Source organism: Delphinus delphis, chromosome 7, assembly GCF_949987515.2.
Source record: "Delphinus delphis chromosome 7, mDelDel1.2, whole genome shotgun sequence".
Classification (NCBI taxonomy): domain Eukaryota; kingdom Metazoa; phylum Chordata; class Mammalia; order Artiodactyla; family Delphinidae; genus Delphinus; species Delphinus delphis.
Window position 1 is genome coordinate 81,117,961 of NC_082689.1, and position 25,067 is coordinate 81,143,027.

General features: G+C 45.0%; 1 protein-coding gene across 2 annotated transcripts in view; it reads right to left on the bottom strand.

The window, feature by feature from the left end:
- KIF5C (kinesin family member 5C) overlaps positions 1 to 25,067 on the bottom strand; it is a 166,819-nt gene that overhangs the window by 103,341 nt on the left and 38,411 nt on the right. For both annotated transcript variants that reach the window (XM_060016836.1, XM_060016837.1), the window contains exon 2: positions 7,103 to 7,193. In XM_060016836.1, the coding sequence (XP_059872819.1) occupies positions 7,103 to 7,193 (91 nt within the window). The remainder of the gene's footprint in view (positions 1 to 7,102; positions 7,194 to 25,067) is intronic.

The following is a 25,067-nucleotide window of genomic DNA, read 5'->3' on the forward strand; positions in this document are numbered from 1 at the left end:
TCAATTTTATGATGCTGGTTAGTTTCTGCTGTTTTGTTGGGTCTTTTTTTTTTTTTTTGCGGTACGCGGGCCCCTCACTGCTGGGGCCCCTCCCGTTGCGGAGCACAGGCTCCGGATGCGCAGGCTCAGCAGCCATGGCTCACGGGCCCAGCCGCTCGGCGGCATGTGGGATCCTCCCGGACCGGGGCACAAACCCGTGTCCCCTGCATCGGCAGACGGACTCTCAACCACTGCGCCACCAGGGAAGCCCCTGTTGGGTCTTTTAAAAAAAAATTTTAATGCACATTGTACTGGTCTGAGGTTTTGGAGTGTGAACTGGGATCAGAAAAGAAAGCAGGATTTTCCCTCGGGTAGCTAAAAAAAGAAAAATTAAGTGGCAGTTTTTTTTAATCCTGGCAGCCCTCAAGAGTTTGTGTCAAGCTATATTGAGAGAGAAAATGTTCGCACGTATCCAACTTCTGGTAATGGTTTCCCTGGTAACGGGGGAAGCAAAAACGTGAAGACTACAGTGTAAGGGTTGGAGGTTCAAGCTTCAGTTTTCTCAAAAGTGCCAACTTGCCCAGAGAAAAGATTTCTACAGTCTGAAAATGGTGGCCAGAGTGGAGAGCTTCTACACAACCACAAATGTGACAGGCTTTCAGGGACCAAAGAAAGTGGTCTCCACCCTTGGTGGTTGTTTTCAAATTCTACATATCCATGGCACAAACAACTCCAGACAACGAGAATTTCAGCCACAATCCCAGCGCTAAAACTCCTGTTTATTAGAGACTAAACCTCTCCCCCAAACTGAAAGGGCTTTCTTTCTTATCTTAAGTCCCTGTGGAGGAAGTAGCCTGGGACGACCCCTTACCTCAGGTGTTGGGGCAGGAAGACGGCAGCCAAGGCCAGGGGTCCAGCTCCCTGGGTTCCTCATCGCAGCCGCTGGCCACCCTACTCATTCACCTGCACATACAGGCGGCCCTGAACAACTGCCCCACGCTGAAGAAACCTCAGCTCAGAACCCAGCTCTGCAGATGGGAGAAAACCCAGCACTTGCTTCTTCCTCCGCCAGGAAGCAATGGGACCAAGGCATCTGAATGTTGCCCCGCAGACAACCCCCAGGCTCAGTCCACCCCTCTAAATCCACCCTCGCTAAGAGAATGCACAATCCTCCTAACTCCTAGGGAGTCACTGCTCACCAAACTCCCTCAGGTTAAGGACTGGGGCACATATATGAAAACAAGAGCTCACGGACAGCATCACTTGTTTGGGGTAGACAGCTGAGAGGCACACGAGACTCTTACTTGGAGAATCCCTGATTCTTTGCTGCGGCTATTTCAACACTGCGGGCAATTTCTTAGGGTTTTTTTTTTTTTTTTTGAGAAGAAGAGAACACATAAGAGAAGCCCATTAGGACAAACTCCGTGTGGCCTTTTTTTTTTAACATCTTTATTGGCGTATAATTGCTTTAGAATGTTGTGTTAGTTTCTGCTGTATAACAAAGTGAATCAGCTATACAAATACATATGTTCCCATATCCCCTCCCTCTTGCATCTCCCTCCCTCTCTCACCCTCCCTATCCCAGCCCTCTAGGTGGTCACAAAGCACGGAGCTGATCTCCCTGTGCTATGCGGCTGCTTCCCACTAGCTATTTTACGTTTGGTAGTGTATATATGTCCACGCCACTCTCTCACTTTGTCACAGCTTAACTTCCCCATCCCCTGTGTGGCCTTTAAAGTGTTCAGAATCATGTTACAATTAATTTGTTGTTGGAGAACCCACGTCTGGTGCTCAAGGTTGAACAGGGCTGATGCCGCCCTCTATCAACTGGATTCCGAATCAGAAGGTAATTTTAAAAGAAAACAGAAAACTCTTCAAACCCAGTGTTCTCTACTTTCTTCCAAACTCCAGGTCTGGGGGAGTTTGTTTGTTGTTGAGGCTGTATTTGCTTATGAGAGGAGAGGAGAGGCCGGGAGGGGGGCGCAGCACAAAAGTGCATCTGGGGCTGGACCACTGAGATACGGGGAGATGGACACCCGCCAAGCACAGAGAGATGAGGGAACAGGCCTGTGCTCGGTGCCACTGAGCCACACAACCAACCCGCCTGCCTCTCGCAGAAACAGCCCACAGAAAGGCACTTTCATCACGCTGAGGGACAGGTCCTGGGGCCGAGGAGAGCATTTGTTTCAGAGTCTCCGCCATAACATAATGACTGTTTCTATACACCAGCCACAGAGCCAGGAACCAGCCCAGCTGGACAGAACCTTTCTTTGTGATGGAGTCTGGCGTGATGTGACCTCAGCTCACACCACACAGCCAGCGGCGCCCCACGAGCACAGCACACGTCCATCGAGCGGCCAAGCAAACCCAAAAGAGAGTCCACAGCGGGTGGGAAGAGCCCTGGGAGGGAGGAGTGGAACGGGGTCCTTGAAAATACTTGCTGCTTCCCGGTGCAGCCTTGAGAGCCAAGCTTTCCATCCTAGGTTTTATTAGTTCTGAGTCCAGGTCTTGCTGAAGCAGAAGAGTTAGTTCCATTATCAGGTAAGAATCTGGGGAAGACATAATCATACCTACGCACCAGGGTGCCTGAGGAGGCTGCTGTGGCCTCCTATCGACTCTCCAGGTGAAACAGTGGCCTGGTCGTGGCACCAGAGCCCCTGGCAATAGTGGCTGCAACTCATCCCTGGCTTGGAATCCTAAGGCTTTTGCCAGCCAACCACACTTCTCAGGCAGGCGGTGCCCAGAGAACGCAGAGACCGTTCTGCCGAATGCCAGAGGCCAACCGGGATACTGGCCCCACCAGTCCGAGGGCAGGCACTGTGCCCAGGTGAGGGCGTGCAGCGTCTCAGAATGGAAGTGTGTCTCACTATCGGCAGACAGCCAGGGCCACCCTTCAGCTCTGGAACCCAGTCTCCGTTCTCCGTTCTCTCCCCTCTCCCCTTCCCCACCGCCATTCCTACCCCTGTCTTTTTGCAATGTGGTCCATATGGCCTGATGGAAAAGGAACAACTCATAAAATAATTATCAAATGCTCATTATGGGCCCACCAGAAAAGTGGGGGCAGGATAGTAAAATTCAAGTAAGTCAGACGAACTCAGGTTCGAGGCCCAGCCTCGCTTCACTACTCCCTCAACGACCTGGCCAAGTTACTTCACCTCAATTTCCTCTTTAGTACAAAGGGAATAATAATGTTCACACCTCATGAAGTTGTAAAGATTTAAAATGCAATAACATATGTAAAATGCATACAGGGTGCCTGACAGATAACAGCAGCTAAATAAATATAATTCTTCTTAAGAGTCATATATAATAAAATAATAAAATAGATCTGATAATATCCTAAGCTTGTGACTCTTCAATGGGTCCACATCACCTATAAGATAAAGCCCTTCAACTTCTATCAAATTCTGGTCCAGTCTAATTTTATAGGTCTCATAGCCATGCACCCTGTACCATTCTAAGCTGCCCATATAATTTGGGTCTTTATGCTTTTGCTATTTCTTCTGCTTGTACCACCCTGCATTTTCTATGCTCCTCAGAACCCAACCTTTCCAAGAAGCCTTCATTCTCCAATCCTCCTCTCTACCCACCAAAACCAGTAGTGACTTTCTTCTGTGCTCCCACAGCATTTTGCACACACCCATCCTAAAGCACATAATCCCCACGTGTATGATAATTGTGCATGCGTCTGTCTCTTTCCCTATACTCAAAGATTCTTGCAGTCTTATGTATCTTGGTGACTCCAGTCCCTAGCAGTACTTACCACATGGCAAATACCTAATATACTTTCATAAAAATATGAATGAAAGGAACAACTAAATGAATGCAATTTAAAGAAATTAGAACTGGAAAACAAGAAACCATCTTCTCTAGCACTGGATGGTCTACATCCAGTTAATTTGGAAGGCAAATGCCAGGGGTGGCTTCTGTAGGCTGGGACGCAGTTATTCTTATTTCAGTAATAGTGTCCGGTAACCATGGTTTTTAATTCCTAGGGCATCCATAGGAACCTTTCTATTTACCATGCTGGTACTCACAAACCCTATAACCTCTTCTAGAAGAACTGGAAGAGATTCTACAGACTCTTTCAGAAGCTGTTTTGAGAAATACACACCAGATAAAAAGGGGAGCGTGGGAGGTGCCAGGATTCTACAATCAAATGTTCGAAATATTTTTTTTTAACTCAGTGAAGTTGAAGGGAATGCAAAGACTGAGAGAGAATAAAGCTGTCCAGTTAAAAGGAGTCTTCCTGATCTCAAAAACATTAAGGGTTTAGATAGACTTGAAAAGAAAGCTCACCAGTCCACTACATTACCATGAATCACAGAGACCACAATTTAAACTTCCTTTAGAAGTCATTTAATTCAATTCTTGGCCTCTAGAAAAAAAAGACCTCCACTGCACCACCTTCCATACTTGATGTAAATAGGGCTTGTCAGGGCCACAGATGCCTCAGCTGTACCTAGTAATCTATTCCAAGCAGTTCTTTCTTATATGCCTACATTTTATCTTGCTGATGCAGAAATACACAGCCACTTCCCCTCACACTAGCCTCAGTGGATATTAAAAAAAGTTAAACTTGGTCTTCATTATGCCCCTAATAATTTTCTTTCAAGGGAGAATAAGATACTCTTTATTGCTACAAAATGAGTATGTTCATGTTATATGTATGGTGCCCAAGAAATGTCTGTTTACTATATCATGTCAGAGCCTGATTTTATTCTATTATTATTATTTTAATTAACTAATTAATTAATTATTGGCTGTGTTGGGTCTTCATTGCTGTGCGCGGGCTGTCTCTAGCTGCAGAGTGCGGGGTCCATTCCTCACTGCGGTGCGCGGGCCTCTCACTGCAGTGGCCTCTCTTGCTGCAGAGCATGGGCTCCAGGCATGCGGGCTTCAGTAGTTGTGGCACGCGGGCTCAGCACTTGTGGCACACAGGCTCCAGAGCGCAGGCGCAGCAGTTGTGGCACACGGGCCCAATTGCTCCGCGGCATGTGGGATCCGATCCTCCCGGACCAGGGATCAAACCTGTGTCCCCTGCACTGGCAGGCAGATTCCCAATCACTGCGCCACCAGGGAAGTCCCAATTTTATTCTAAATAGTTTTCTTTGTGGCTCACTATATATTTGGGCCTCAAGTTATCCATAGTTAGGGTGCCCATAGGAACCCCCCAGGGATTGCCCATTTCTGACATTTCATATATTATAGAGAATACCAAGCGCTGAAAGGACCCAAACTTATCTAGTAAATAAAGACTCAAAGATTATTATGATTGTTTGTTAATCACAGGATTTTTAAAAAACAGAGTGTATCCATCTCTAATTACAATGTCAACTTAGAGAGGGCAGGTATGTGTTTAAATGGCCCTAACGCTTAGCATAGCACGTAGTAAATACTATTTAGATCTGATAATGAAGGAGGAGAGAAAAACAAGGAAATTCTGGCTCATATGTGATTAATCTTACTTTAATAAAAATATGAAAGAGTCTGACAATAGAGGGGAAGGAGGGCTGACTAGAAGCAAACTAGAACTATATATTCCAGAAAGAAAGAGCAAATATGTTTAGATAGAAAGAGAAGCAAAAGAGTAGAAGTAGAGAGAAGACAAAAATTACCACCAGATACAGGCCCAAACGATTAATTCAAAAAAAGCTCATATTCAGGCATATTTTTTCCTCTTCAATTTTCTATAATAATCTTACTGTGAACACCGTCTAATTTAATTGATGTCTGCAACAAGAATGTGAATAACCATACACCTCAGCAAGGAACATTACATTCTGATGGGCGTCTCCCACGCAGGTGTCCAGGGTCAGAATTAATCTAACAGATGTACCCAGGGCTGATTTTCACGCATTTCAAGTAGTTAGGTTAGTCAGCTCAGCTTCTAAAAATAAGTGGATCTAATATGACAAGATGTTTGGGGGTTTTTTGTTTGTTTGTTTGTTTTACTTTTCACTCTTTGAATCTAGCACTGCCTATAAAAGTGGCAGCATCGAGACATTTGAAAGCACAACTGCTGCAGCATTCAAATTTGAAGGCAAGGATTTAAGGATGAAAAGCAAAGTATGAAAGGCAAAGATGCCCCTCAGCTCTGTCCAGATGGTGAGCTCCCCAAAGGCAAGCTCCACCCTGCCCCCGATTTAAAAGGGCAAGGTAGAGCAACGTGTAAATTGCTTTGTCTCCTTGCTGTTATTTTGACACAGATCCTTCAGGACCAAGGCCAGCCCCAGAGAATAGGATTGATCTCTAAGACACAGATTCAGGCTTCAGGCTACCTATGGGGAAGAACAGATGTCAGGATCTGGGTGGCATGCTTGAAAGTGGGTTAGATGAAAGTATCATTGAGGAATGCTGACTAGCAAGAACAACTCACTAACCAGCAAGGTAATGTGATCTTAGGATGCTGTAGAAAATTCCTTGATGCCCAAGAATTTCCCACATTTAAAGCTTCTTCCTGAAGACTATACTTTCAGGGATCATTTCTATTGACACATACATACTACTATATATAAATAGATAACTGTATAGCACAGAGAACTCTACTCAGTACTCTGTAATAGCCTATATGGGAAAAGAAGCTAAAAAAGAGTAGATATAGGTATATGTATAACAGATTCACTTTGCTGTACACCTGAAACTAACACAACATTGTAAATCGATTATACCCCAATAAAAAAATTTAAAATTAAAAAAGAAAAAAAAGCTTCTTTCTGAAGAGACAGATGCACAAAATAAATCAACCAAAAATACACAACTGGAGTCTCAGAATAGATATTTTTCTCCTGAGGAGGTACTATACCTTCAGCAGTATTTTAGAACCATTACAGAAATAGCGTGACTATAGCTTACCTTGCTTTTAAACTTCTGGGTGACAGAATAACTCTGCCCAAAAGGTGGCAAAAGAAATAAAGAAATCTCCTTGGAAAGGAGGTATTGAGGAGTTAAATAACTTGCCTGACATCACAGCAAATCAGGGCCAGAACTCACTATAATTCAGTGTTTCCAATTAGCAGGCCTCTGCTTATGGTCAAAGGGTATTGATTCCTAGGCTGCGAATACCACTTACTGTCTTCCATTACTCTGAAGCGCCCCGAGGAAATGAAGAGTTAGCACTTACCTTTGACAATTTGCTTTGCACACGCGTTGTAAACCTGCTCTTGGGTCGTGGTGGGAGGCAGCACTCTGTCGAAGACATATGGCTTTCCTTGCTAGAAGGAAACGGCAAAGCACATTAGACGCTTAGGAAGAAAAGGCACTAATGGCACTAGTCAGACCATAGGCACTAAGTCACCAAGCCCACTCTTTAAGGCAGTTCCTTACCAAGACTAGGGAAATTTTCTTTCTTTTTTTAAAAAATAAATTTATTTATTTATTTTTATTTTTGGCTGCATTGGGTCTTTGTTGCTGTGCGCGGGCTAAGCGCGGTGAGCGGGGGCTACTCTTCGTTGCAGTGCACAGGCTTCTCATTGCGGTGGCTTCTCTTGTTGCGGAGCATGGGCTCTAGGCACGCGGGCTTCAGTAGTTGTGGCACTCGGGCTCAGTAGTTGTGGCGCATGTGCTTAGTTGCTCCACAGCATGTGGGATCTTCCCGGACCAGGGCTCGAACCCATGTCCCCTGCATTGGTAGGCGGATTCTTAACCACTGCACCACCAGGGAAGCCCAAGACTAGGGAACTTTTCTAACATGAACGACATGTTTGTGTGTGTGTACTGTATGTTAAGAATATACTGTTTGTGTGTGTGTACTGTATGTTGAGAATCGGAAAGGAGAAAGAAGAAAAACATTTTTTTTTCCTACTTGAAGCACCTTCTCTGATGAAATGTAGGTTGACACGTCATTCACGCATTTAAACAAATATTTAGTCACTGAGAGTTTCTTCTGATCCAGGCATACACTAGATGCTAACCAAATCAGAAGACAGTCCTGCCTGGAGAACATTCAATCAAGTGTGACAGCTATAATGAACAAGAAAGCAAACACACAGGAAAATGCAACGTGCCTAGGAATAACGTAAAGGGACAGAGGGGATGAGAGAAGGCCAAAGAAGACCTCCATGAAGCAGTAGCAGTTAAGTGGATCTTTAAAAGATCAGAAAGGTGAAGAACCGCGGAAGAACATTCCAGGCAAAGGGTGGAGCAGACAGGAAGGGGCCTGGAGTGCTCAAGGAACTAGAGGGTGTACAAGAGGAGATGGGAAAGGAAATTAGCCAAGGTAACGCACTTGGATTTTATTCAGTGGGAAGATGCCATGATCTGATTTAAGAAGCTGCCCTTAATAGCCAGATATTATTGCTCTGTGTCCTAGATTACTCTAGTGTTTTCTTCACATGCATAAGTGGTGTCTTAACTGGGTGGAGGCTTTGGAGATAAAGGGGGGCCTCTACATAAATATATTTATAAATATATAAATCAAGTGCTCTCCCCAGGTGTGGGCTCTGGGGATTTGGCCCGACACTGGGCTCTGTGCGATTGGAGGAGGGAACTGCCGGAGGGAAGGGAAGAGGTTCTGCTGAGGTGCTACTGACTCCGGAGGTGCAGAGCCCTGACACTCCACCACTCAGCATTCAACAAGCAGTTACGGGGCGTCTCCACGCCCAGTGCTGCACACTGGGGAAGCAGGTAGGGAGGACAGACACAGCCTCTTCCCCGGGAGAACCCCCCATCACAGCACCTCTTCCCCACCAATTACCACCCAGGCAAGGGGTGGTCCTCCCCCCGGCCCCTTCACCTTCATTTTCCCCAAGTGCAGAAGGGAGGGCAGGAGAAGAGAAGGGAGGAGAGGAGAGAGCCAAGAGCCTCCTTCACTCCCACCCTGCACCTCCTACACGTGGCTCTGGACACGGGGAACCGCCCAAGGACAAGTCTGACACCTTGAAAAGATAACCGCTCACGGGGGATCCAAGGACAAGGCTTGTTACATCCCATAACCTTCACACAAAAGGAAGCACACAGCTGTCAGACCGGCTTAATATTTCACTCCTCTATGTCTATGGTAAAGCCACGTGCAGGTGAGGCTACGCGTTAGGGCTGTGCTCTCGAGCTTTAGCCTTTAAAAAAACAAGATTGCGCCAACCAGGTAAACGAGCTACTTCCAGCTTGGTTTTAGAAAAACATGGAGAATTTTCAGGTACGATCAAATTTTGTTTTTATACAAAGCAGCAGAACCATTCATTCTGTTAAAATTCTGGAAAGGGATTATTTCCTGATGTTTTGTTCCCAGCAAGTCTCATTCAATCAGTGAATCTAGTATTGGGCTGAATGACCACGATTATACTCCTCACTGCAATCTATTGCCAACGATCAGCCCACCATATTCTTAGCAGCTTTATCTATTTGTAAAAGTCAACTAAATGTCAGTAGTGTAAAAGGTTAGAATAAACATTTACAGAGTCTGCCTAAGTGTTTGTCGTCCGCTGAACCTTCTGGAAAGAAAATGCAGCTTTGCTTAATTTAAAACAAATCCATCATTTCTCCAAACTTGATGAGAATCACCAAAATAAACCGTCTTGCGTACAGCATGATCCTGCTTTAGGTTTTAGAGAAAATGCACTTGACACAGCAGGGGAAAGGACCCATTAAATTATAGTATATGATACAAAAAATAGGAGTCCCCAATTTTGCCCTTTAATTTAAAATGTTTGTTGGAGTGTGCTGTGCTTTCACTTTAAAAGACGTAGAAAGCAAGAAATCTCTACTCTTCATTTCAATAGTATCACATTTACCAAGTGACAAACGCATAATATAGCAATTTTCCATAAGCTGAAGTTAACTCCCAAACAGAAACTGCCTTCGAGAAAAGAGAAAATTTAGAAAATGATTTGTTATGAGACTTATCTTGTGAGGATTAGAACATAAATTAGTTAAAAATGTAAGCATTTTTATGTGTCCTTTCATGCGCTGAGGCGGTCATAGGCTTTTATTTTTAAGAACTGACTTGTGGCACAGTGTGCCAGCTGTATACAACGGCCATTTAAGCAAAAATAACAACAACGAACTCATCACTCTCTGCTGTTTTGGTAAAGAAATGGAAATCTCACAGATCCTGGTCGAGACTGCAGCAAAGACCCCCAGGAGACAAGAGTCTCCCTGTTTCTGATCCCACTGTGGCTGAGGGTTTCTGTGGGCAGGCCATGGGCCCAGCTTGCTCTAGTTGTCACTACATTTGCAGCTGCAGAGTAAATTTTTGGATTTACATCTTAATATGGGTGCTGGGTGCTAACATTTGAAACTGAATGATGAGGTCACCAGTTACTCCTTCTGGAGACACTTTCCTTTCCAGGCACCTATTCAGCACATGGTCCTCTGAGACCTCTCTGGCCACTCTGTCCGTGACCTTTGCTGATGTCTCTTCCAGACTTCGGAGTGACAGTGTGTCCTGGACCCAGACCTCAGCCTCCTCTCTGTAATTCAAATGAACATGTCAGCCTTCAAATCTCACCCAAGCTCCAGATTCATATACTCAGTCGCCGGCTAGACATTTCCACTTGGATGTCCATTAGCCATCTCAAACTTGACAAAAAAGAACCATCAAGCCCTCTATGTCTGAGTAAGAACTGCACCACCAATCACCTAGTACTCAGGCCAAAATCATCCATCACGTCCCATAGATTCCAAATCCAAAATATATCCCAAATTCTATCGCTTCTCACCATCTACACCACATAACCCCAGTCCAAGCCACCATCGTTTCTCATCAAGACAACAGCTACAGTCTCCTGACCGGTTTCCCTGCCTCCATTCTTGCTCCTAACAATCCAATCTTCACTTAGCAGAGTGAGCTTTCTAGAACTGTAAATCGAATGGTATCATCCCTCTTAAAATTCTCCAGTGGCTCCTATTATACTTAGACTAGACCCTCTCCACCCTCAGCTCCCTGCATTCTCCTCCATCTTGCTACAGCGTAGCCCACTGGACTTCCTTCAGTACCGTACTTATTCCTCGGCTCAGAGCCTTTGCTCTTAACGCTTCCACCTTCTTGGAATTCTCTCACTGCAGATCTTCACTTGGCTCACCACAGATCTTTATTTGGCTGTCTCTTCATCCCCTGCCAGATGTCAACTCCAACTTCTCCTCCTTTGAGGGCTTCCGTGACGCTAAACTAAAGCAGCCCCACCCCACCCTGCCATCACTTTCTATTACATTACCCTATTTGGTTTGCTCCACAGAAATTACTATGTGACCCATTCTCAACCAATCAAATGGACCACTACTATTAAAGCATCTAACCGGCTAAGACAGAAGCCATATAAATGCCAAGACCTAATTGCATGTTATGCAAACCTGCTGCAATTTATGAAAGGAACCTGGATGGGACACACACTCCACATACATTACAACTGAAAATAAGGTAACCCAGCTTTGCCATGGAAGTCTCTCGCAGAGCAGTGCTAACTGCATGGGAACAGTGTAGCTAAATAATTTACCAGGATCACATACAAAAAAATAACAGCAGATGGTTCTTACATTTTTATAGTTAAAATTAAAAAACAAAAAAGTCAAACCACCAGAATTCCTATCAAGTGATTGAGAGCAAAGTGTCTGTGAACTATATGGCCTGTCTGTTAACACATTTGACCTGTTACCCAACAACTGTTCCCCATCCTGGAAGGAATATTACTCTGGGAGACAGAAGAAAGCAAAAGACCCACTTAAAGTTTTAGAAAATGGGCACCAGGAGAGAGGTTAAGGAAACTGAAATTAATTATGCCCAAGAAGAGATAATCAAGAGGTAATCTAATAACAATCTCTGAGACCAACCAAGGGTTGTGACCAAAGGGGGCCAATGATTTAAATGATTTTTCTTCTATCTTTATTAAGAAAGAAAGAAACAGGAAAAAAAGACTTAAATTTCCACAACAAGATTTAAACTCACTCTGTGGGATTATCTTCAGACACTGAGTAGAGGAAGTGATTACTGAGAATATCACTAACCTCTCCAACCCAGGTGTTTGCGTGACTTCACTCCTGAAAGTACAGAATATGACAAGTTCTTCCTGTGCTGACCACCTTCTCACTACTGTCCACCAACACCATCATCAGCCACTGTGATCCAAATCCTTTTATATTTTATCTCTTTTAATTCTCACAGTAACTCCATGAGGTAGGTATTATTATCTCCATTTCACAAACTGGAAAACTAAGGCCCAGGCACATCACCAGCTCTATTACTTTGGGGAAATTACTTTAAGTCTCTAATTTCAAGTGTTCTTCCTTTACATCATGCTGTTTTCCTAGGTAGCTAATGATTTACTGGAAAAGTAGGAGACACATGGAACAGCAGATGTTAGGACTAACATGAAAGATGGAAGCAAAGCGATTAATGAGGCAACAAAAGACAGAGAGCCCTACCATAGCCTACAGAAGTCGAGACAGCGTTAACCATGAAGTTGGGATTGACAGGAACCCAATGAGGAAAGAAGGGCTTAAGATCAGGAAAGAAGGACAAGACTGGCAAGAAACACGGTGGGCATTATGCACATGGCAAGGCTTCCTTGCAACAGAAGGTATTAAAAACAGGTGAAAGCCAACCAGAGGCAAGGAAAAGGCAGATGTAAGACTTGTTATGAAAAGAAGGAGTTATTAAGAAAAATTCTAAAATTTTTCAGAGCCAAAACGTCCTTGGTCCAAACCCAGCATTGTGTTTTACAGACAAACAAATGAGATTGGGAGAGGGTAGATGACCTGCAGAAAGTCACCCAGCCAGTTAGGTGGCTAGCAGGTCTGTGCCTAGAATCCAGACCTCCTGGCTCCCTGTGTCATGCTCTGAGAGTTCTGGCTTTAGAATCAATTGCTCTCTCTGAACATCAAGGAAACAAGCACGAGCCTCTGGTACTTTTTTCCCCTGCTTTCTTCCCCATCAATTCTAAATTATTTCCAAATATACAATTGATTAGTTCAACAAAGAGTTCTTGCTATGAGAGCTGGAGCAGTACAGCAGGAGAATGAGAATCATGGCCTCTCAGAGTTAACAGGAACTTGAGAGTCAGCCCATCCAATGCCCTCCCAATGCACAGCTCTCATCTCAACAGCCCTGCGAGGCAGCAGGGAACCTGCACGACACTCAACTAGCTCCAAATGTTAGAAAGTTGTGTTCTTGTATCGATTTAAAATCGGCATCCCTGAAGCATCAGACCTGGCACTGTCCTCCAGAACAAGACAGACCAAGGCTCTTGGCCTACATTTACGTGGCAGTTTTTTTTCACTTTGGGAGCTAAGTGTTCAACATCCAAATCTCTTTTCTCTGAGAGAGAAAGGCAGATGTGCTTCCTTCCGGAAAGGTGTATGGATTTGTCTTGAATTGAAGGACTCCAAAGACGTCCAAGGTTAAGACATCAGTAAAACATTATATTAGTTTGCACAAGAATAAATCAAACAAGATAAACTCATAAACTGTCCAGGGCTTGGCAAACAATCGGAAAGAATGTTTCTAAAACATTAACTAAAAAGCAGGAAGCCTTTGGGTTAATGTTGATACTCATGTTTTTATTGACACAAATATTCTGCCAGAATAAGTTTTGTTTTGTGTTGTTTATTGAAATACAGCTCACATACCATGAAATTCACCCCTTTAATAAGCAAGTACAATTCAGTGGTTGTCAGAACATCCACTAGGTTGTGCAACCATCACCTCTGTCTAATTCCAGAGCATTTTCATTCCCCTAAAGAGAAACTCTGTACACATTAGCAGTCACTCCCCAGTCTCTCAATTCCCCCTGCCCTGGGAAACCACTAAGCTACTTCCTGTCTTTACAGATTTGCCTGTCCTGGAATCATATGATATGTAGCTTTTTGTGACAGGTTTCTTTTACTTATAATGTTTTCGAGGTTCATCCATGTTGTAGAATGAACCACTTCACTCACTTTCATGACTGAATAAAATTCCACTGTATGCATTTACCACATTTCCTGTATCCATTCACCAATTGATGGACATTTGGGTTGTTTCCAGTTTGGGGTTATTATGAGTCCTGCTATGAACATTCATGTAGGAGTTTTTACGTAGACATATATTTTCATTTCTCCTGGTAATGTAACTAGGAGTGGAATTTCTGGGTGATATAGTAACTCTATGTTTAACTTTTGAAGAACTGACAAATTGTTTTCCAAAGTGGCTATACCATTTTACATTCCCACCAGCAGCATATCAGGGTTCTGATTTCTCCACATCCTTGTCAACACTTGTAATTATCTGTTTTCTTTATTATAGCCATCCTAGTGGGCAGGCAGTGGTATTTCTTGCTGATATCGGGAGAAGTTTTTAAATTGACACTTACATCATAAAATTTGTATTAATATATGTTATGGACACAGAGATGTTCCCAGGCATTGTAACACATTGTTGTGCTGTTATGTTAACATTTATAAAATGGCCTGGAATGAATCATCTTATGAAAACTATAAGTTATACACATCCACATGCTTTAAGAAAGAGAACAGTGGACCAGGAGGAGGGGACTTATAAAAGGATTTATAACAGTGTTTCTGTACTCCTCACTCCAGTAGCCAATACTTAATGTTGCCCAAAGAAGGCTGCCTGACAAAATATAGTGGAAATGAACCCAAATACACGTGGGTATAATTCCCATTTCTCTGAGGCTCAGTTTCCTTATCTGTAAAACAGAGTCAATATTATCCACAATTCAGGCCTCCTGTGAGGATTAGATGTGCTCATGCAAGTAAAGGATCTAGGGCAGTGCCTGGTGTTAAAGAAGATGCTCAAGACATGGTCAGTGTTATTCTGTTACGAAAAATTTGAGCCAATTTTCACCGGGCATTTGTACTGCAAACTTACTCAGCAGTGACCCTTTAAAGGAAGGGATGCTAATAAGTGATAATCATTTATAATGGACCAGCTCCGAGACTTGGCATGCCGGTGCCCATACCACACCCAAGTGCCAAATCACACCTCAGGCATCTAGGCCCCCAGGTCTGCAACTCGAGAGCTCTGCTCCACAGAGCATGGGGGCCACTTAATTTCCAGGCGTCCTCGAAAAAGTTACTCTGTGCTAAGGCCATCTCCTACACTCTTTAAAAATAAACAGAATTTCCATGTTCAGTCATAAAGCTTGTTCAGGAAAGCAGAGGAGCTGTGTCTGGTACGGGCACTTGTAGACCCACCAGCTTTGCTATTACAGATTTGGACCCTCCTGGAAACATCTGTGATTATACCAACTGCAAACCTAAAGTAGACGCTTCCAGGGTCCTGACCATATCCCCTCAATCTTCACCATTTCCACGCACACTGGCCTGACCTCCAGCATCTGCATCTCTGCCTGAGGGCTTTTCTGGCACTGGAGCCCTCTCTGTCACCCGCAGCAGGCCAGAAGGACCTCCCCAGCACCAGCCCAGTGGTCTTCAACCAGTGACTGACAGAAGTTGGGGTAAACACTTCAGCTCCCTCACCCAGGGGTGGAAGGGGAGGGGAGAGTGACTCTGAGGCAGGTATTCCAAACTGGCTCCCAGGGTTCCCCACTGGGATGGAACTCCCATTGCACGTGGTGGTAACCTGGCGTGATGACACGCTCTCTGTTGGTTTCCTTCTCTTCCCTGTCTCACTTCTCCACTCTTCATCAGTGTGTCCAGGAACCACTTCCCAAAGAAACTTGAATTTGAATCTGTTCCAGTGTCTGCTTCTGGGAAGGTTCAAAGTAAGGCAAAATCCCAGACAGTTTTGCTCTTTCAATCAGTAAGTAGGTCCTAAGAGATTCGGGGTTTGTTGAATCACTGTCAAATATGGAGCCATCACATTTGGTTGATGTCCAGACCAGGGACGGGGGGTGGGTGAGTGGAAATTGAAATCCTTATTAAAATTTAACAGGGTGTGGGTTTGGGACGCTGTCCTAGAAAAAGAGGTGACTTTTTCTTCATCAAAAGGTGCTGGTCACTTGCCAAGCCTTGGGTCCATGGGGCCACATCTGCCCAGAGGATTATCAATTTCTCGCCTACACAAATGAGGGCTCCAGGCTCCTGAAGATCCTGACCTAGCAGAGTATCTTGTACATAGCGGTACAGGGTAGGTGCTCAGTAAAATTCTGCTGCTGCTGCTGATGACTAATGCCTGCAGACGAGCATGCAGGGTGCCAGGACGCCGTGAAATGGTGCTGGGGTGCTGGAGGGAGGGACGGAATCCATACTCATTGTCTCTCTCCAGAGTATCAGAAACGTCAGTTGTTACTGACCATACTCGTCCCCCACCTCCAAGATTTTAGCAGTCAAGGAGTTGCCCTATCTTTTTCTGCATCCCTTTACTCCTCTTTACCCCATCACCTACCTTCCCGTATATCTGGAACTGGCCTGCAAATTCCCAGAGCAGAAAGAAACCTCCCTGTGCTAAAGCATCCCGTACCCAGCAGTGACCAGCTCTTTCCCATCACCGTTACATCCTCTCCTGGGTCCACCAATCTGCAAATGTAGCCTCACAAGGAAACCCTAAGGCCAGTCAGCCTGATTGTTCCCGTCAGCTGAACCCTCCAGCTCCATCTTCTCGCCACTCTACTGCCTGTCCCCATCTACGCTGGGATGACTCTGTGACCGGGGATAGAAATGCTAAGCCAGAGCTGGGCGCAGACATTCCCATCTCCCTCCCCACACTGGCTCTGTGCCCCAGGGAAGGAGCTTGGTGCCAGTTCTGGCCAAAGCCAAGGCTGTTCCCAGGAGAGGCTGCAATAAAACTGACGTCCGTGAAGCCAGTGGAAGCAATTGGCTTCCACTGGAGTTGCCAAGGCAATGCCAACCTCTGCACGTCTTGAGAATGAACAAAGGCAACACACAAGCATGAATCTTGTAAGCCTTCTTCCTGTAGGGAACCAGCCTCAAATTCTTTCCTTTCTGCCAAAAGTCCTGTGCATGGACACACAAGCACTGTCAAAATCACAGACAGCTACGAAAAAACACTCTGGGAAGGCAAAGTGCCCAAGTGACAATGAAGAAATTCCAAATTATTGCCTGGCTAATGGACAAAATGAAGACAGAAGCGTTACTTTTGTGAGACAAATTAATGGGATCTATGTTTCAAAAATAAGGTTCTTATTTGCATGTGACTTTCATTTCTTATCAAAATACAATGAACCCAGCCATTGCCCTTCAGCTGTTCTGTACCCTAATCTACCAAGACGTAGAGATTAGGAGAGAGAGGAATTGATTCTACTCTAGGACCTCGTCCCACACATACTTTGCGACCTTAAACAATTTACCTATATTTTCTGGGTCTCTTCCTCTCTGACAAGTGAAAGATTGGCTGTTTCCAGCTCTAACATGTTGTAATAGTAATGAGGACCACAGCGGTTCTGGAATTTTTCCCTTTAGGAGTGGCTTCTGTCTTGACCACATAGGGCATGAGAGGAGGTAATCTTTAAACTGGAGTGAGCTCAATGTTCTATATACTTGGAGAAATGAATAAAAGTTGCTGCTGTAGTTGTTTCAGGAGATCTGATTTTCTGCCAAGTCAATTCGTGGGGAATAAAAAAATCAAACCTTTCTCACTGGAGAGAAGGTGAAAAGCTATTTCATTGAAGGGAGGGTTTATTTTGCCAAATGAAAGAGAGCAAAAACGACTCCGAGTCTTCCTTCTGGGGCACGCTGCCCTGGTGGCAGCTTCCTCGTGAGGCACTGGGCAATCCAGTCCAACTGCCACTCTGCAAATCTCTCCCAGTGATGCCAAGACTCCTGGTGGCATCTCCAACAACACGGAAGCCACATGGTTAACACATACATGTTCTCGTCCCTTTAGTTAAAAAATGAATTATAAAAACTTTTCCCCAGACCTGCACTTGACTAGGTATGGGGCGCACAGAGACTTCTGATAAACGTGCACTGCAAATATTCACTACAAATAGAACTAATATTCTACTAATTTTTTCACTCTTCAGAAACAGCTTACATAATTGTGATTTTCCCATGCATTGGACAGCAGTTTTGCTTTTATGGTATATTCAGGTCCCTCATCTCCATTTCTTCCACATGATTTTGGTGGCTGGGCAGGAATATTAGCTTCCCTTTCCGAAGAAGAACTTCCCATGACCATATGCAAAGCAACAATTTGAGCTGAGACTGGGATCCAGAATTCCTGGTTCCCAGCCAAGCCTTCTACCCATAACACCATATTGCATCTTGTCGTTGATCCTCCAAGAACACAGTTAGTCTCCAACTACAGATTTTCTAAGAATTCCACACATTTGAGTTTAGAACGCAGTATAACTTTGCTTTTAAGGTTTTAACCTTGCTTTTACATATTACTGAAAAAACGACTCCCATACATTACAGAAAAGAATGTCCCACAAAATAGAATGCTTCCATTAACCAAAACCAGCACCCGTTGTTAAGTTTGGGGTAGCTATGTTATAGTGGGCATCTAGGGCGCCAGCCCCGTTGAATTAGAGAGCATTAGCACTAGAAAGGGGAGCTGCTCCATGCAAGCTCATTAGATCTTCCACATCCAGCGAAGCCTCGAATGGACAGGCTGGAACTCAGGATGCATAAGGCTCATGCATCCCAATCTAATGAAACTATATCGTCATCTAGGAGAACAGAAGTTTGACCCATGGAAGCAGACTTCCCCAGTTAGCAAATGAGGTACTTGGGACACAACAACAACAAAAAATGTTTTGTTGTTGTTTTAAAGATTCAGCGTTACTGAATTCAGCCACAATTTTGTATTCAGCAAGCCTAAAAAAAGCCGTTTTAAGTGCAGTGGACACAGAAGGCTTGCATCTTTTAAAAAATTTAAATTTTACTTGGAGGATAGGGCACCATATTTGTCAGCACTTAAGGCACTGGAAGGTCTGGGTGACCACAAACAAGTTGGGATTTAAAGAGCAAAGTCTCCCAACACTTCCTTCTGCCTGCCCACGCCGCTCCTCCTGACTTGAAGTTCCACCATGTGAACCATTAACGGATCAGACAACAAGAGAAACTAGTATGGTTCCAGAAGGCTGTTAGAAATAGCTTTCTAGGGGCTTCCCTGGTGGCGCAGTGGTTGAGAGTCCGCCTGCCGATGCAGGGGACACGGGTTCATGCCCCGGTCTGGGAAGATCCCACATGCCGCGGAGCGGCTGGGCCCGTGAGCCATGGCCGCTGGGCCTGCGCATCCGGAGCCTGTGCTCCGCAAAGGGAGAGGCCACAACAGTGAGAGGCCCGCGTACCGCAAAAAAAAAAGAAAAGAAAAGAAATAGCTTTCTAGTGTTCTGCCAGGAGCAGCAATTAGCTCATCAGATTCATTAGTTTATAGAACCGAGATAAACCAACTGTTCATTTCTGAGTAGACAATCAGGGAGGGGAGGAGTTTCCCAGCCGAACAGGGAGAGTCAGGACGACAGGAGAAGGTACCAAAGGTAAACGCATCTCCTTCACCACCAGCCTAGGATGGGTCAGCAGGGAATTGTCTAAACCTATGACTCCAAGCAGCTTTTGCTCAACTACTGTATCTAGGGTTAATATACACCCAGTTATCTGCTTGTGGGTGCCTTCTCCTTTGAGAAGGGACGCTGTGTTCATCATTCTCATCCCACGTTTCCTTTCTGTATCTCCCTCTTCATTAGCACGTTTCAAGAAAAGGAAGGAGTTGGTGTGTTAATTATTTTTCCTTTTGTCCTCCTTCAAACCACTGCTCCATCTCAGCCCTCCTTCCCCATCAAACTACTTAGAAGGAAGGTTGGTCTCTTGTTCCTAGTACTTCTCGCTCCTTCCCCTCACATCCGGCTGTCTAATTTTTGTCCTCATTCAGCTGCTTTCTTAAAGAGCTCCACGGTCTGCTAATCACCAAATCTAAGCCCTCTGACAGCCTGCAACATCCTCAAAGTTTACACAGCGTTTAGAGTTATGCGGCAGCTCTGGCTTCTGGAGAAACTCTGACCCACTGTCTCCCTAGATACTGCACGCTGTCGCTCAGTACCCTTTCCTGTCTTCCTGCCGCTACTTCTCCTTGCTGCCAACGTGCCCGGTCCGGGAAGATCCCACCTGCCGTGGAGCGGCTGGGCCCGTGAGCCATGGCCGCTGAGCCTGCGCTCCACAACGGGAGAGGCCACAACAGTGAGAGGCCCGCGTACCGCAAAAAAAAAAAAAAAAAAAAAAGAATGTCCCCAGCTCTCTCACTGGACCTCTTCTCTTCTCCTTTGCACCCTCCTCTTCTGTACTCTCTCCCATGAGAGAGCTCAATCACTTCCATAGTTTCAACCATAAGTTGTGTGCAAAAGGCTCACAAAAGTCCCCTCCTAACTCTGAACCTCTCACCCATGTTACCAACTGTTTGATTAAAACCTCCAACTAGATGTCCCCAAATACCCTATACAATGGATGCTGACGAGAGAATCCATTGCCTTCTTCATCCTGATCTTCTCCCCCACCACCTTTTTCTACCCCTGTCCCCAATTATCTAAACTGAAAAGCTCAGAGTCATCTTGCCCACAGCCCTCCCTCACCACTGTCACCCAGACCATTGCCACAGAACAGTGGTTCATTTCTTTAGCCTATCTCTTGCTTTGCATCTCAGCTATCATTACTTTTTGCCTACACTTGTGTAAGAGCCTTCTAGGTGGTCTGTCTCGCCTCCCTCCAGTGCATTCTACATCCTTTGCCAAATCCATCTACCTTTGGCCCTGCTCCTAAAAGATGGCACTCAATTACTTGCTAGGATGACCTACTATCCATAAGTTTGATGCTTTCCACAATGCGGGACCAACTCAGAGGTGGGTCCTTCCCTGCCCAACAGCAACTTCCCTGCATCCACCTCACTGCTGCAACTGTTCCCTCTAACTGGAATAACAACCTGATACCTTTACCTCGTTATCTGTCAAAGCACTACCTATTCTCTAAGATTCAAATGTTATCTCTCCCACGATAAAGCCTTTTCTTGAGCCTCTCAAATAGATGCCTGCTCTCTCTCTCACACTTCATATCTCTCCTTTTCCGTCCCTCTCTCTCTCTCTTTCTCTCTCCTTTGAACTTCCATAGCACTTTCATATGCTTCCAGGAGGACTCTGATCTCAGATCACAAGCTACTTCATATTACAGTCACCCAGAAGCACCACGTTATAAGAAAGCAGGATCCACGGTCAGAGATTAGGGTGAGAGAGAGAGAACTTACTTCAGTGACTCTCACCTGCCAAACCCTGTGCTTTGCCTAGGTCATCACATAGATTTCTCACAATTACTCTCTAATATAACTATCACTCCTTGCATTTTACAAGTGACGAGGTCAGGTTCAGAGAGGTCCCTGACTTGCACAGGGTCACAAAGCCTGTATTATATTTGCTTCACACGGTATCAGTAAGAACCAACTAACAAAAAGCATACAAAATCACTTTACAAATTGCAAAGTACTGTACACATATTTGTTATTAGTGTTATAACCTATATTACCCTTCTATAGACTTTTAATTATTTAAGGACATGTTTTCTACTTTACCCGTCTTTGGATTCCTGGCAATATTTATAATAATTATTAAAAGTGCTTAAATAGTTGCTTAATTAAATTGGATTTCAGGTGCCACGTCTTGAATTAACTCCAAAATAAAAGTTGCCATTTATTGAGCAGGTGTGTGGGCCAGACATAGACCATCTCTAATCTCCAAAGCAAGGCTGGAAGGCTGGTATTACTGTCTCATTTTACAGGTGGGAAAATCAGAGTTCAGAGACAATCAGGAACAATCACACAACTAGTAAGGAGCAGAAGAAGGAGGGTTGGATTTCAAAGCTCATGATTCCCCCCCATTCCAGACTCCCAATCACAAAGATCCAGTTCACCTAAACACCAACACAATCCAACAATGTTTCTGCATCAGAGATGATTCCCATCCCTTAGGAGCACAGAAACATTATTTTCTCTCTTATACCCACAAGCACTGAGAGCCCCCTCTCAGATTCCCCTCAATATTACCACACAGCTGGACGTATTTCATATATTGTTACAGATTCAGAGTTTCTCTTCTCACTGCTTTATTCAACAAATATTAACAGACTCCTTCACGTGCCAGGCACTGTTCTAGACACTGGGAATGTAGTGGTGATGAGACATGAGTTCCCTGCTTTTATGGGGCTTTTATTTGAATGGAGTGGGAGGAGACAGGCAATAAGCAATGAAGTCATAACAGAGATCCTTTCTGCTAGTGTTCTGACGTGATGGAAATACAGAGGGTCAGGAGGACGGCTCAGAGCATGTGACATCAGAGTGCAGGCTTGGAGGCTTGTGAGCCACGGGAAGGATGAGGGGCAAAGTACTCCAGACAGAGGCAACCAAGACAGTGCGGCCTTGAGTTAGCAGGAGCTCAGTTTGCTGGAAAGTGGGCTGGTGTGTTTGGAGAGCAAGGAGCAGGGTGGTATGAGATGATAGGGGAAGAGCCAGGCGGAAGCTTGGTGCTAGAAAGCCCTGTAGTACATCCTTGTAATGTACTCTTTTTTTAAAATTTTTTTTATTGAAGTATAGTTAATTCACAATGTTGTGCTAATTTCTGCTGTACAGCGAAGTGACTCAGTTATACACATATATATTTTCTTAATATTCTTTTCCATTATGGTTTAATTCAAACCTATGTTCACAGCAGCACTATTCACAATAGCCAAACATGGAAACAACCTAAAAGTCCATTGCCAGATGAATGGATAAAGATGTGGTACATATATACAATGGAATATTACTCAGCCATAAAAAAGAACAAAACCATGTCATTTGTAGTAACATGAATGCAACTAGAGATTATCATACCTTGTAATGTACTCTTAAGCAAAGGAATGGCCTGACTTGGCTTCTGCTTTTAAAAATATTACTCTGGGTTCCCTGGTGGCGCAGTGGTTGAGAGTCCGCCTGCCGATGCAGGGGACACGGGTTCGTGCCCCGGTCTGAGAAGATCCCACATGCCGTGGAGCGGCTGGGCCTGTGAGCCATGGCCACTGAGCCTGTGCGTCCGGAGCCTGTGCTCCGCAACAGGAGAGGCCACAACAGTGAGAGGCCCGCATACCACAAAAAATATATACATATATTACTCTGTATGCTCTGTGGGGACTTAGTGTTTGGGGAGGGAACATGAAGTAAAAGAAACATGAAGACCACTTAAGAGGCCATTTAGAAGTCCACAAAGAAAGGGGGCAGCTTGGGTGGAGTGGGCAATGGAGATGGAAGGAGGGTGGGTAGGGGGGTGGGGACGCATGGTGCAAACGTGGATGACAAAGAACCACACACGATGGACTCTTGCAAACGTCCATGAGTCAGATACGATGATCGCCATGCAAGAGTCACAGGCCTCAGATCACTTAAAGTCAGCCCGACATCAAGGCTGACCAGGCCAGGAAGGCTTCACTCATCCTTATCTCAAAACACTCTTCAGAGATTGCCTCTCTTCCTTCAGCCTCCAGGTTCAGGCACGCCAACGGGAGAGTCATCCACATAGTCCAGAAATCAAGGTGAAGAGAGAGCCCGAGGGACCAAGTACCTCAAGTCAACATCTTTCATGCCCACAACGATCCCATGGAAGAGGTGCTATCATACACCCCCCCATATGACAGGGAGGGCAGAGTCCTCAACATCACTCAGTTGGGACACGGCACATCCATAATTGAGCCCAGGTCTGTCTGACCCCGTCGCCCACACTCCTCCAACCACACCACGTACAGAATCCAGAGACTTCACTGCAGGGACAATAAACTTCAGAGTATCTGGAGTGACTGTGAGTTGATAACACCCACCCCTGAAACTACTCTGGGTTCTCCTCCTTAACTTCCGTTTCCTCCATTTTTTCCAAAATTTTCTAGGTATGGGACTTCCCTGGTGGCGCAGTGGATAGGACTCCACACTCCCAATGCAGGGGGCCCGGGTTCGATCCCTGTTCAGGGAACTAGATCCCACATGCATGCTGCAACTAAGGAGCTGGTGAGCTGCAACTACGGAGCCCGCCTGCCACAACTAAGACCCAGTGCAACCAAATAAATAGTAAAAACTAAAAATAAATAAATAAATAAAAATTTCCTAGGTAGAAAATATTTTCATTTATTTAACATATAATTATTGATGTTCTCTTGTGTCAGGCAACCTGCTAGGTCAATAGTGAGGAGGACACAGTTCCTAAGGACCAACAGTCCAGGGTCTGATGGGGGAGGCAAAGAAGCAGGAAAGGAAGGTGATTTTTCTCTCCTAGGTTCTTTAAACTCCATGAATGGTAAGGTTAAACGGATACTGGAGATCTAGCTGATATTTTCAGGGACTTCACTGCTTTGGTGCCACACTGGCCTCATTATGTTGATAACTTCTCATTCCATTTTATTATTCTGTAGGAGTTCCGTCTAATAAAAAAATGTGTCAGCTTAAAAAATGCAAAGTCTCGGGCTTCCCTGGTGGCGCAGCGGTTGAGAGTCCGCCTGCCGATGCAGGGGACATGGGTTCGTGCCCCGGTCCGGGAGAGTCCCACATGCCGCGGAGTGGCTGGGCCCGTGAGCCATGGCCGCTGAGCCTACGCGTCCGGAGCCTGTGCTCCGCAACGGGACAGGCCACAACAGTGAGAGGCCCGCGTAACGCAAAAAAAAAAAAAGCAAAGTCTCAGACAAAGCAACTCTTTTCTATTTTAAGCAGCCTTCAGAATAATAGCAGGGCTAACAAGCACCTCACCAGACAGGTGAGCACAACGCTGGGAAGGGTAGTAAGACAGACTGCTTGTCAGCTGCTGGACCCAGGCACCATGGGGAGCAGAAATCATCTCCTTGGATCCCAAGACAGCCCCATGGAGTACAGAATATTAGGATGCCTGATTTACAGTTAGAGAAACTGAGGCTTAGGGTGGGAAGGTTGCCCAGTAAGTAAGTGTGGGATGGAACATGGGCCGTGTTCTCAACCCATCTTCTGTTCTGCTAAGGCCAGGGTGGGACTTTGCAATGACTAAGGGATTAGAAATATGAGACTGGACTGATGGACCTAGCTTTATTTTGTCTGGAGGAGAGAAATCTTGGAGGGTGATTCATCATAGCAAATTCAGGTCAGTTTTTAAACAAATTGAGACAGCTGCTCTCCATCTCCTGTGAGGGTAAAAGAAAAGACTCTCACGCTCAGCCTGACAGGTGAAGTAGATAAAGAACGTCCAGACGGTGGGGTCTTGCTGGACCCT